This window comes from Pseudophryne corroboree (assembly GCF_028390025.1).
Source record: "Pseudophryne corroboree isolate aPseCor3 chromosome 3 unlocalized genomic scaffold, aPseCor3.hap2 SUPER_3_unloc_72, whole genome shotgun sequence".
In the NCBI taxonomy this organism is placed as follows: domain Eukaryota; kingdom Metazoa; phylum Chordata; class Amphibia; order Anura; family Myobatrachidae; genus Pseudophryne; species Pseudophryne corroboree.
Genome location: NW_026967566.1, coordinates 56,980 through 71,920, shown reverse-complemented (window position 1 = coordinate 71,920; position 14,941 = coordinate 56,980). Strand labels below are relative to the sequence as shown.

The 14,941-nt window shown below is 45.1% G+C and overlaps 1 protein-coding gene across 1 annotated transcript; it reads right to left on the bottom strand.

The window, feature by feature from the left end:
* Window positions 1–2,285: 2,285 nt before the first annotated feature.
* Window positions 2,286–13,978, bottom strand: LOC134984678 (zinc finger protein 268-like; the record flags this gene model as incomplete). The annotated part of the gene is made up of 2 exons (XM_063950201.1): window positions 2,286–4,152; window positions 12,781–13,978. Coding segments are annotated over 2 exons (1,956 nt in total), but the record flags the coding sequence as incomplete, so codon positions are not given.
* Between the last annotated feature and the right edge of the window lie 963 nt (window positions 13,979–14,941).

Genomic DNA, 14,941 nt, shown 5'->3' with positions numbered 1-14,941 from the left:
CTAGACTGAGTCTGGTAGGAGGGGCATAGAGGGAGGGGCCAGCCCACACTATTAAACTCTTAAAGTGCCAGTGGCTCCTAGTGAACCCGCCTATGCCCCATGGTACTAAATGGATCCCAGCATCCTCTACAGACTATCAGAAAAGGATTTACCGGTAGGTAATTAAAATCCTATTTTTCCATACATAATGAAACTGGGAGTCCATCTCTGAAACTTTGTGTGAATACAAGGAAAGTCCGGAGATGAAGGACATTACTGCTCAATAGATAAGGAAAGTATATCATCTTATTTAATAAGAGCGCTTATAGGAGTGTATTTTTTTTTTAAATCACAGGTCAGCGAGACGTTATGGAGCCAATGTATCATATAATATGTGCTGCTAATTCCCCCAATACAACTGGACCTCCCAAATGTAAGCAGAAGGGACTGCAGCAGGTATCTCCCATACCTTCATACATGGACATTTCCAGGCCAAGGTCAGGTAAGTTTATTTAAAATACAACAACCCTAATTCCCCTACAGGTAAAAAAAACAAAAAAAAAACAAAAAAACTTTGAACAGACATAAATAATAATTAAATAAAAAAAATATATACACACGAATTTGGAAATGAGAGGAAATCACATGATGTAATTGCAGCTTCCTGACAGGCCACTGCCCCCACTCCACATAATGCACTGACATAAAATGTCTGCCACTATTTATTTACACAGAAAGAGAACCCCCCCTGTAATGTTACCTCAATATTCACATGAGCTGTCAAATTGGACATAGCCAAAATGGCAGCGTGTGTACCCACCTTTACACACCAGACGGCATATTTATACACAGCAACACTGATATTATGTGGACACAAAAGTAACACTACAAGTGACACAGTAACAGGAAATTATATCCATCACCATAGCGACAATTATCTGATAATAATATAATACACAGACACATAAAAAGACTCAACGGAAATCTTGTTTTTACACGACTTTATTTGATATCTTTAATACACAGATTTTTCTCTATATTTTAAACTGAAATACTTTACTCTGCACAACAGCCTACGGGGGTCATTCAGACCCAACCGCAATAGCGGCCTGCAGCAGTTTGCTGGTGTTGGAAAAATATGCATGCGCAGCTGCCACGCAGACAAACACATTGCGGTCGCATCCCTGAGGGGTGAACGTGGGTGGGCCGGAACCATTTTCCAGGGGCTACGTGATGTCACATCTGCGTTCATCTCAGATTAACCCCCTATAAGCTTCCAGAGTGCACCTCCTATCTCATCTTTTCCAAGTTACTACAAACGATATGAGATTGGTAGCAGCACTACTTTCAGGATTATTACACAGAACACACATAAAGGCTGACACAGCAAATAACAGTAACACATACAAGGGATTAATTAGAAATAAGGAAGCATAATCATCAAGTCTAATTATCAACTGGTTCTGTGCAGGACCCATACACCTCGTTACTGTCTCCAGCAGCCCCTGGTACTGTACTGCGACCATCCGCCCAGTCACCCCCCACTACTGCCACTGCCCTGTCTCCTCCAACTACTGTCACCTGCCCTGTCTACCCCCACTACTGCCACCCGCCCTGTCTCCCCCCACTACTGCCACCCACCCCGCCTACCCCCACTACTACCACTGCCCTGTCTCCCCCCACTACTGCTACCCATCTTGTTTAAACACCTATTCCCACCCATCCTGTCTCCCCCCCACTACTGCCATCCACCACGTGTCTCCCCCACCACTGCCACCTGCCCTGTCTCCCCCATTACTGCCACCCGCCCTATCTCCCCCCCACTACTGCCACCGCCTTGTCTTCCCCCACTACTACCACCACCCTGCCTTCCTCCACAAATGCCACTCGCCCTGTCTCCCCCCACTACTGCTACCCACCCTGTATTTCCCCACTACTGCCACCGCCCTGTCTTCCCCCACTACTGCTACCCACCCTGTCTCCCCCCACTACTGCCACCGCCCTGTCTTCCCCCACTACTGCCACCGCCCTGTCTCCCCCACTACTGCTACCCACCCTGTCTCCCCCCACTACTGCTACCGCTCTGACTCCCCCACACTACTGCCACCGCCTTGTCTTCCCCCACTACTGCCACTGCTCTGTCTCCCCCACTACTGCTACCCACCATCTCCCCCCACACTACTGCCACCGCCCTGTCTACACCCACTACTGCCACCGCCCTGCCTCCCTCCACTAATGCCATTCGCCCTGCCTCCCCCACACTGCTACCCACCCTCTCCCCCCACTACTGCCACTGCCCTGTCTCCCCCACTACTGTCACCGCCCTGTCTCCTTCCACTACTGCCACTCACCCTGTCTCCCCCCACTACTGCCACCACCCTGTCTCCCCCAACTACTGCCACCCACCCTGTCTCCGCTCACTACTGCCATCCGCCCTGTCTCCTTTCCACTACTTTCACCACCTTGTCTCCCCCTCTGACACCTTAACTCTGCTTGAGGACAAGATTCTCACACATACACTGCCTCCTGCAGTCCCCACTACTGCCAGCCACCCTGAGTACCCCCTCAGCTCTGCTTGGGGATAATATTACCCAGACAGTGCCCCCGATACAGCAATAGTGCCACCCACCCTGTCTCCCCTCTGACATCTCAGCACTGCTTGGGGTTTCTTGGTATTGCTGGTAACAGTCCATCTGCAGATGGAAGCAAGTAGGACAGTAAGGAGTCAGAAGCTGCTTCTGGTACCTTGGACCCTGGTCATGTAGGGCTGGGAGAGTCAGTAAGATTATGTAACAGTCACCATCTTACAGGCAGCCGGTGGAGGGAACAGAGAATGGGTGTTATGTGGCGTCTGGTTGGTAGTAAAGCTGAGTTGTAGCCCTGCCGTTTATTGGTGAGCTTCTATCATAAGGACCTGTTTCACCAGGACTGAGTCACAGCCAACTGGCATCACCCACACCTGGAGCTCAGCTAGACAACCATTTAGGATTGGTACTGGTTTCTCAGTACCTGGATCAAAAGACAGGTCATCTGCATAGCAGTGGTAGATGAGGGCATGACACCTGATTATTTCACCCAGTGGTAACATGTATATTGCAAAAAGCATAGGAGATAGGATAAGAACTTTGAAGAACAATGCATGGCAATGAGGAGTATACTCCAGAAGATTAAAATGGTTCCTCACCTGAGTGATGTCTAATGTGTGCAACAAGTGCCGATTTATTTCTCAGAGTATGGAAATGGCTTCTCACCTGTGTGACTTCTGTGATGTGTAACAAGTTGTGATTTCTATGTAAAACATTTCCCGCACTAAGAGCAAGAAAATGGCTTCTCACCTGTGCAACTTCTCTCATGGTTTCTAAGATCTGATTTGTGTGCAGAACATTTCCCACACTCAGAACATGGAAATATATTCTCACTTGTGTGAGTTCTGATGTCTAACAAGATATAATTTCCGTGTAAAACGTTTCCCACACTCAGGGCAAGAAAATGGCTTCTCACCTGTGTGACTTCGCTGATGTGTAACAAGTGGTGATTTCTGGGAAAAACATTTCCCGCATTCAGAGCAAGAAAATGGCTTCTCACCTGTGTGACTTCTCTGATGTATAACAAGTTGTGATTTATTTAAACAATGTTTCCCACACTCAGAGCAAGAAAATGGCTTCTCACCTGTGTGACTTCTGTGATGTGTAACAAGTTGTGATTTCCATCTAAAACATTTCCCACACTCAGAGCAAGAAAATGGCTTCTCACCTGTGTGACTTCCCTGATGTATAACAAGATATGATTTCTGGGAAAAATATTTCCCGCACTCAGAGCAAGAAAATGGCTTCTCACCTGTGTGACTTCGCTGATGTGTAACAAGTGGTGAATTCTGGGAAAAACATTTACCGCATTCAGAGCAAGAAAATGGCTTCTCACCTGTGTGACTTCTCTGATGTATAACAAGATGTGATTTATTTAAACAATGTTTCCCACACTCAGAGCAAGAAAATGGCTTCTCACCTGTGTGACTTCTGTGATGTGTAACAAGTTGTGATTTCCATCTAAAACATTTCCCACACTCGGAGCAAGAAAATGGCTTCTCACCTGTGTGACTTCTCTGATGTATAACAAGATATGATTTCTGGGAAAAACATTTCCCGCATTCAGAGCAAGAAAATGGCTTCTCACCTATGTGACTTCTCTGATGTATAACAAGATGTGATTTATTTAAACAATGTTTCCCACACTCAGAGCAAGAAAATGGCTTCTCACCTGTGTGACTTCTGTGATGTGTAACAAGTTGTGATTTCCATCTAAAACATTTCCCACACTCAGAGCAAGAAAACGGCCTCTCATCTGTGTGACATTTGTTTTGTCAAATTCTATTAGTTTGACACGTTTGCGGCCTCTGCATCACAGTTTGGTTGAGCGATTTTACAGGACTCTCAGCACTCACCCACCCATTTTGGGAGCTCTGGGACGTCCCCATTGTAACTACACTCCAGTGGACCCTAGTGGATGAAGGAGAAATCAGGATTTTGGTACTTACCAATAAATCCCTTTCTCCGATTCCACAGGGGCCACTGGACGCCCGCCCAGCGCTGTTCCTCCTTGTTTTTTGCTTAACAATTTGCAGATCACCATATGACTGCTGGTTGAGTTTGGGCTAGCCTGTTGTTTGTTAGGTTCTGTTCCAGGTTTGGGTTGTGTTATCCTGGTTTACAGGGCGTCATTTACCTCCTCTACCTTAAGGTTTTGTTTATTCCAGCTCTCCTCGGGCACAGTTTTACGTAGACTGGCTTGAAGGGAAGATAGTAGGGGAGGAGCTAGCCACAGTGTGAGAGTTTTAAAGTGCCAGCTCCCAATTACTGCCTACTATTTCCCCATTGTAACTACGCTCCAGTGGCCCCTGTGGAATCGGAGAAAGGGATTTATCTGTAAGTACCAAAATCCTGATTTAACAACCTCTTCTACACCCAGGTAAGGGGTACAGCAATGGGGGCAGCCTGTGCCCCCACATATGCGAACCTCTTCCTGGGGTGGTGGGAGAGGGAGTTTGTATTCACGGATAGCATGGAGGAACATACTAAACATGTCGTTCTGTGGACTCGTTATATTGACGACACTCTTTTGATTTGGAGTGGAACACCTGAGGAACTTGGTATTTTCATAAATCATCTGAATAATAACAATTTAAACCTCAGGTTTACCTTTGAATGTAACTCAAACAGCATATCCTTCCTGGATCTTCGAATCTACAGAGACGACCGTCACCTCCTTTCAACTGAAATCTTCCGCAAGTGTACCTCTACCAATACTCTATTACAACAAACCAGTTCCCACTCCCCCCCCCCCACACAATTACCAACATCCCCAAAGGGGAATTCCTACGCCTACGAAGAAACTGTTCCAATGATTAAATATTTGCTACCCGCAGCAAAGAACTGGCACACAGATTAAAAGAACGAGGGTACAGTTCCAGGTCCATTAAAAAAGCTAAAAAGATCTGCTTTCACACCCCAAGAGAGTCATTAATTTTCCAGGAGTCTAAGTCCACTAATGTCAACACGACAATTCAATTCGTGGGTGACTTCTGTGACGAATGGAAAGAAATTAAATCCATCTTACAACGACATTGGTCTATTTTGCTGTCTGATAATGACTTGTCACAGAAACTCAACAACACAATAGATCTCAGTTGGAGACGCTCTCCAAATTTGAGAGACCATTTTCTCAAAAGTCACTCTATATCAAGACCAGCACGAGACCCCGTCATAATAGGAAGCTATCCATGTGGAAATTGTAAAATCTGTGAGCATATAGTCAATCTGCAAACAACAATGGACAGATATGGGGACACCATTAAAATCAAGGATTTCTTTAACTGCAAGAATACCAATGTAGTCTATTGCATCTCGTGCCCATGCAATCTCAAATATATAGGAATCACCACACACATGTTGAAGCACAGGGCCCTCGAACATATGAGTAACATCAGGAATGCCAGTAGAGACCAACAACGGATGAAGCAACTGACTACTGTCTCCAGACACTTTCTGCAAAAACATTTCTGCTCCCCGCAGGATTTAAAAATATGCGGTTTAGAACAAGTCAAAATGGGAATCAGAGGTGGAGACATTATGGCTACACTCCTCAAAAAAGAAAGCGAATGGACTTTCAAATTTGAATACCTTAGCCCTGAATGGTCTCAATGAATATATCAGCTACAGTGTCTTTTTATAATGCCTTCATATCCCAATACAAAGTGTAAAGAACCGTTTTAGGGCCCAAACGATACATTCACCACAGGTCCCACTCTCCCCCAAGCCATTCCAATCCTTTGGAAGCCCCACGGTCTCTCACCATTCTCCTCCCCTTTTCTCCTCATACACATGCCCAATTCACTAGTTGTTGACACAATCTCCCATTTACAACACCAATAAACCAATTTTCACACCACTTTGAATATTATTTACCTCAAATCATCATTATAGATGTCCTTCTCAAATTCTGTGCCCCTCCCCATTTTCCCTCCTCACTGTCAACACTGTCAGCTCCCCCTTCACCCAGGCTAGCTCCTCTTATTTATTCTCTCTCTTCCCCTCTCACTTCCCTGCTTTATCCACCCTTTCCTTGTCACCCATTCCTCACGTCACCCTTCACACATTCAACATCAATCAGAGTTCCCTTCCCAATATCCCATAACACTTCCCACTTATCATCTTCACGGTTGCTACAGGATTTTTCACACCACACATCGCTCTATCACCCACTCACTCTACAGTCACACTACATCTGCCCCCCCCCCCCCCGAGTTTCATTTTCACACACAAATATCAATAATAGTCGTACATTGCCTCATATAAATATATAATTATTCTCATCTCTCTTTACCTCCATCAACCATTCCAATTCCATAAGATCTCGACCCTTATTATTATTTTATATCCAAACACTTTTCCACCTCATCCATTTCCATATTTAGATATTCCAATTTCATTATTTGTTGCTCATTCCCAATTCTTTTCACATACCCCATCTTATCATATATTTGATATTTTTTATTACATATATTTGTCATATTTTTCATCATTTTTATTTCCCATTATTAACATTTTTATTTTCATTCTGCATTCATATTTTTTCATTAATATTTTTTCGTTAATATTTTTCCACATTTTTCCACTAATACCATTATCATATTTCATTTTAATCCTGTTGTTTTCCACTCCACTATATAATTTAATTATACAATACTTCTCTAAATTAGGTTTATGAGGTGTGAACTGCTTACTCAAATTTTCCCAGGATTCCTGATGTATGTCAACTAAATGGTCAGAATGAGGTAAAACTTGTTTAACAACCTTCTGACGTTTAAATCTGTCCGGTTTCTTAGAGGCAGCGTCAGGCTCTGGGTCATCAGTAACTTGAAGAATTAGTCTGATAGCCTCCAATAAGTCAGGAGCATCCACCTGTGAGACAGATTCCCCATCAGAATTATCTGGATCAGTGTCTGTGGGGTCAGTATACACGCCATCCTGATCCAACGAGGTGTCTGGGACCTGGGTGGATTGCGAGGAAGTAATGGCCTGCTTAGAGGACCCCTTGGTCTTAGGCGGGCAAGAGGTAGATTTTTGTTTAGTCAATGAGTGGTTCAATTGCTGTAACTAAGTAGAACCTGAACCCTCTGCTGCTATATTTTCCACCAATGTGTCTGCAGCATCACCACCACGCAATGTGTGATCAGCCCCAGCTCCGTCACCCTGTGTAGGTGACATATCTGAAAGCTCAATTTACGGGCAACCTAGTACAATATCAGCAATCTAATACCTTAACAAGAACCCCCTGTGCAGTGCATTAACACCAACAGAGAACTCAAGAGGTATATGGTGACTGAAAATCACAGAGAAAAAACACACAATGAGTATATTCTGTGAAACACCTATATTAAACAATAACCCTGACGCACTTAGCCCCCTCAGGGTACAGAATATAGAGATAGCAGTATGAGTGAGATACACAGAGTAGGTACCACACAGCAGCTATATGCACACACAGTCATATGTACAATGCAGAATTTATGACATGCAATAAAACTGCACTGGACTAGCAATACAAAGTAATACTAAGTACAGCTATACAATCAATAGATATATCAATGCACAGTAAATACTGGATGTATATCACATGGTACTTGTACTAAATAACCCCGACTAACCGTTTCTTAACTAACACTGTCAGCAGACATGTAGAATACGTAAGTGTCCTGTAAAATGCACAGTGCTGACATGCAGGCGGCTTTACAGAGGAGGATTTTCCCAAACAGTCCCAGGATCAGCTCAGCATGTGGAAATGGCGCCCAGACGCTGACAGGGGGTGAGGGAGAGAGAGATGCAGCTCCAGGGTGGGAACATTTAATCTAAATGGTGCCCTTGGGCTGAGGGAGGGGCTACAGGTCAAAGCCTTATCCCCCTTGCTGGACTTCACCACCGGGTACTGCAGGCCATGTATCAAATGTTTTTTTGTAAAACCGACCTGTGCCCCTGCCCTGGTGGTCTAGTGGGGTCCCTGTACTACCACAGTGTCCACGCCAGCTCATGTGGCCCACTTCCCACTGGCCGCGCCAGATTGCGGTTTCCAGCGGGTCCCGCCTGGGGGACCCTCTTACCTCCTCCCAAAGTGCGGTCACGCGATCCTGGAGAGCTGCGGTGGGGTGTGTGACTGAAGCAAACCAGAGCCTCCGCTGTAAGTACCCGGCGACCAGGGCGCTGGAGTATACAGCGACGCTGGAGGTGATGGAGCTGCAGTAGGAGATGTCTAACTGACATCTAACACTCAGTTGTTCTGCTACAGCCGTTGAAGTCTTCAAATTTCACTTAATAAAAGCTCTTCTGAGGGAGGGAGCAGCCCCCCTGTTGTATGCCTGCACTGCATGGCACCAACTACAAAACTGAGCAACTGTACACAGAGGCGGGGTTATAGAGGAGGAGGCGCTATGCATTCTGGGAACAGTCACAGCTTATAGCCTGTTGGTGCCTCGAATCAAGATCCTACTCTACACCCCAATGTTATTCCCTGTGGAACCCAGTGTACCCGCAGCAGAAAATAGGATTTTAATTACCTACCGGTAAATCCTTTTCTCGTAGTCCGTAGAGGATGCTGGGTGCCCGCCCAGTGCTTCGTATTCCTGCTTTGTTACTTGGTAATGTATTGTTGGTTGCTGAATCCTTTCAAGTTGGTTAGTTTGGCTTTCCTTTTATTCTGTGTGAGCTGGTGTGAATCTCACCACTATCTGTGTATTTCCTTCTCTCAAAGTATGTCCGTCTCCTCGGGCACAGTTTCTAGACTGAGTCTGGTAGGAGGGGCATAGAGGGAGGGGCCAGCCCACACTATTAAACTCTTAAAGTGCCAGTGGCTCCTAGTGAACCCGCCTATGCCCCATGGTACTAAATGGATCCCAGCATCCTCTACAGACTATCAGAAAAGGATTTACCGGTAGGTAATTAAAATCCTATTTTTCCATACATAATGAAACTGGGAGTCCATCTCTGAAACTTTGTGTGAATACAAGGAAAGTCCGGAGATGAAGGACATTACTGCTCAATAGATAAGGAAAGTATATCATCTTATTTAATAAGAGCGCTTATAGGAGTGTATTTTTTTTTTAAATCACAGGTCAGCGAGACGTTATGGAGCCAATGTATCATATAATATGTGCTGCTAATTCCCCCAATACAACTGGACCTCCCAAATGTAAGTAGAAGGGACTGCAGCAGGTATCTCCCATACCTTCATACATGGACATTTCCAGGCCAAGGTCAGGTAAGTTTATTTAAAATACAACAACCCTAATTCCCCTACAGGTAAAAAAAAACAAAAAAAAAAACTTTGAACAGACATAAATAATAATTAAATAAAAAAAATATATACACACGAATTTGGAAATGAGAGGAAATCACATGATGTAATTGCAGCTTCCTGACAGGCCACTGCCCCCACTCCACATAATGCACTGATATAAAATGTCTGCCACTATTTATTTACACAGAAAGAGACCCCCCCCCTGTAATGTTACCTCAATATTCACATGAGCTGTCAAATTGGACATAGCCAAAATGGCAGCGTGTGTACCCACCTTTACACACCAGACGGCATATTTATACACAGCAACACTGATATTATGTGGACACAAAAGTAACACTACAAGTGACACAGTAACAGGAAATTATATCCATCACCATAGCGACAATTATCTGATAATAATATAATACACAGACACATAAAAAGACTCAACGGAAATCTTGTTTTTAAACGACTTTATTTGATATCTTTAATACACAGATTTTTCTCTATATTTTAAACTGAAATACTTTACTCTGCACAACAGCCTACGGGGGTCATTCAGACCCAACCGCAATAGCGGCCTGCAGCAGTTTGCTGGTGTTGGAAAAATATGCATGCGCAGCTGCCACGCAGACAAACACATTGCGGTCGCATCCCTGAGGGGTGAACGTGGGTGGGCCGGAACCATTTTCCAGGGGCTACGTGATGTCACATCTGCGTTCATCTCAGATTAACCCCCTATAAGCTTCCAGAGTGCACCTCCTATCTCATCTTTTCCAAGTTACTACAAACGATATGAGATTGGTAGCAGCACTACTTTCAGGATTATTACACAGAACACACATAAAGGCTGACACAGCAAATAACAGTAACACATACAAGGGATTAATTAGAAATAAGGAAGCATAATCATCAAGTCTAATTATCAACTGGTTCTGTGCAGGACCCATACACCTCGTTACTGTCTCCAGCAGCCCCTGGTACTGTACTGCGACCATCCGCCCAGTCACCCCCCACTACTGCCACTGCCCTGTCTCCTCCAACTACTGTCACCTGCCCTGTCTACCCCCACTACTGCCACCCGCCCTGTCTCCCCCCACTACTGCCACCCACCCCGCCTACCCCCACTACTACCACTGCCCTGTCTCCCCCCACTACTGCTACCCATCTTGTTTAAACACCTATTCCCACCCATCCTGTCTCCCCCCCACTACTGCCATCCACCACGTGTCTCCCCCACCACTGCCACCTGCCCTGTCTCCCCCATTACTGCCACCCGCCCTATCTCCCCCCCACTACTGCCACCGCCTTGTCTTCCCCCACTACTACCACCACCCTGCCTTCATCCACAAATGCCACTCGCCCTGTCTCCCCCCACTACTGCTACCCACCCTGTATTTCCCCACTACTGCCACCGCCCTGTCTTCCCCCACTACTGCTACCCACCCTGTCTCCCCCCACTACTGCCACCGCCCTGTCTTCCCCCACTACTGCCACCGCCCTGTCTCCCCCACTACTGCTACCCACCCTGTCTCCCCCCACTACTGCTACCGCTCTGACTCCCCCACACTACTGCCACCGCCTTGTCTTCCCCCACTACTGCCACTGCTCTGTCTCCCCCACTACTGCTACCCACCATCTCCCCCCACACTACTGCCACCGCCCTGTCTACACCCACTACTGCCACCGCCCTGCCTCCCTCCACTAATGCCATTCGCCCTGCCTCCCCCACACTGCTACCCACCCTCTCCCCCCACTACTGCCACTGCCCTGTCTCCCCCACTACTGTCACCGCCCTGTCTCCTTCCACTACTGCCACTCACCCTGTCTCCCCCCACTACTGCCACCACCCTGTCTCCCCCAACTACTGCCACCCACCCTGTCTCCGCTCACTACTGCCATCCGCCCTGTCTCCTTTCCACTACTTTCACCACCTTGTCTCCCCCTCTGACACCTTAACTCTGCTTGAGGACAAGATTCTCACACATACACTGTCTCCTGCAGTCCCCACTACTGCCAGCCACCCTGAGTACCCCCTCAGCTCTGCTTGGGGATAATATTACCCAGACAGTGCCCCCGATACAGCAATAGTGCCACCCACCCTGTCTCCCCTCTGACATCTCAGCACTGCTTGGGGTTTCTTGGTATTGCTGGTAACAGTCCATCTGCAGATGGAAGCAAGTAGGACAGTAAGGAGTCAGAAGCTGCTTCTGGTACCTTGGACCCTGGTCATGTAGGGCTGGGAGAGTCAGTAAGATTATGTAACAGTCACCATCTTACAGGCAGCCGGTGGAGGGAACAGAGAATGGGTGTTATGTGGCGTCTGGTTGGTAGTAAAGCTGAGTTGTAGCCCTGCCGTTTATTGGTGAGCTTCTATCATAAGGACCTGTTTCACCAGGACTGAGTCACAGCCAACTGGCATCACCCACACCTGGAGCTCAGCTAGACAACCATTTAGGATTGGTACTGGTTTCTCAGTACCTGGATCAAAAGACAGGTCATCTGCATAGCAGTGGTAGATGAGGGCATGACACCTGATTATTTCACCCAGTGGTAACATGTATATTGCAAAAAGCATAGGAGATAGGATAAGAACTTTGAAGAACAATGCATGGCAATGAGGAGTATACTCCAGAAGATTAAAATGGTTCCTCACCTGAGTGATGTCTAATGTGTGCAACAAGTGCCGATTTATTTCTCAGAGTATGGAAATGGCTTCTCACCTGTGTGACTTCTGTGATGTGTAACAAGTTGTGATTTCTATGTAAAACATTTCCCGCACTAAGAGCAAGAAAATGGCTTCTCACCTGTGCAACTTCTCTCATGGTTTCTAAGATCTGATTTGTGTGCAGAACATTTCCCACACTCAGAACATGGAAATATATTCTCACTTGTGTGAGTTCTGATGTCTAACAAGATATAATTTCCGTGTAAAACGTTTCCCACACTCAGGGCAAGAAAATGGCTTCTCACCTGTGTGACTTCGCTGATGTGTAACAAGTGGTGATTTCTGGGAAAAACATTTCCCGCATTCAGAGCAAGAAAATGGCTTCTCACCTGTGTGACTTCTCTGATGTATAACAAGTTGTGATTTATTTAAACAATGTTTCCCACACTCAGAGCAAGAAAATGGCTTCTCACCTGTGTGACTTCTGTGATGTGTAACAAGTTGTGATTTCCATCTAAAACATTTCCCACACTCAGAGCAAGAAAATGGCTTCTCACCTGTGTGACTTCCCTGATGTATAACAAGATATGATTTCTGGGAAAAATATTTCCCGCACTCAGAGCAAGAAAATGGCTTCTCACCTGTGTGACTTCGCTGATGTGTAACAAGTGGTGAATTCTGGGAAAAACATTTACCGCATTCAGAGCAAGAAAATGGCTTCTCACCTGTGTGACTTCTCTGATGTATAACAAGATGTGATTTATTTAAACAATGTTTCCCACACTCAGAGCAAGAAAATGGCTTCTCACCTGTGTGACTTCTGTGATGTGTAACAAGTTGTGATTTCCATCTAAAACATTTCCCACACTCGGAGCAAGAAAATGGCTTCTCACCTGTGTGACTTCTCTGATGTATAACAAGATATGATTTCTGGGAAAAACATTTCCCGCATTCAGAGCAAGAAAATGGCTTCTCACCTATGTGACTTCTCTGATGTATAACAAGATGTGATTTATTTAAACAATGTTTCCCACACTCAGAGCAAGAAAATGGCTTCTCACCTGTGTGACTTCTGTGATGTGTAACAAGTTGTGATTTCCATCTAAAACATTTCCCACACTCAGAGCAAGAAAACGGCCTCTCATCTGTGTGACTTCTCTGATGTAGAACAAGATGTGATTTCTGGGAAAAACATTTCCCACACTCAGAGCAAGAAAACGGCCTCTCATCTGTGTGACTTCTCTGATGTAGAACAAGATGTGATTTCTGGGAAAAACATTTCCCACACTCAGAGCAAGAATATGGCCTCTCACCTGTGTGACTTCTCTGATGTCTAACAAGATCTGATTTGTATGCAAAACATTTTCCACACTCAGAACATGGAAATGCCTTCTCAGCTGTGTGACTTTGCTGATGTGTAACAAGTTGTGATTTTTGTGTAAAACATTTCCCGCACTCAGAGCAAGAAAATGGATTCTCACCTGTGTGACTTCTCTGATGTATAAAAAGATCTGATTTGTATGTAAAACATTTCTCACACTCAGTACATATCAGTGGCCTCTCACCTGTATGACTTCTCTGATGTATAACAAGATGCGATTTCCGTGCAAAACATTTCCCACACTCAGAACATGGAAATGGCTTCTCACCTGCCTTAGCTGCCTGATGGGTAATAAGCTTTGTGTTCTGTGTAAAACATTTGGCATCTATAGAACATGGAAACACTGTATCTACTGTCAGAGCTGTAACAGATGCACCAATATCAGAGTGATCAGGAGAACATTTCCCAGGATCAGAGGGACCAGCTGATCGAGCTGGATGTATAATTGGGGTAATGGGGTTATCTCCTGGAGAATCCTGTCTACTGTCATTATCATTTATGTCACAATCCGGGGATAACATTAGATGTCCTTCTGAGATATTCCTGCTTGTGTGTCCATCTGCTGGTAATAAAGTACATTATGGAAATGTGACATTTTCTGTAACAATATTAATCTTGTAAACAATAGGAAAAGACGACTCTCTGAGACACTTAATTGTAAATGTGTGTGTATAATAAAACATAACTTTTAATGAAGGCTTTATAATATTGTGTCTCAATCATTGTGTCCACCCTCCTGAGAATACTCACAATAACAAATATAATATTATAATAAGACTTAGATATACCTCTCTCTTGTACTGGTAACTAACCATGAAGTATAAATGGAGATGTAGTCACTTGCCAAGTCCTATGTCAGCACCAATATAAAACAATGGATGGGGAACATATCGTATGAATTGGAGATTCTAGATGAACAATAACATCAGTCATATGAGCTGATGGATCAGAGAAATGTCTCCTAACGTTACTCCTGGAAGCATTAGTAAGGTAGTATTCCTTTATGTGTGTGCTCATATGCTGGTAAGCCTGAACATGTGTTACTCACCCTTATATAAGGTATATTGCTACAGCAGAGTAGGTGT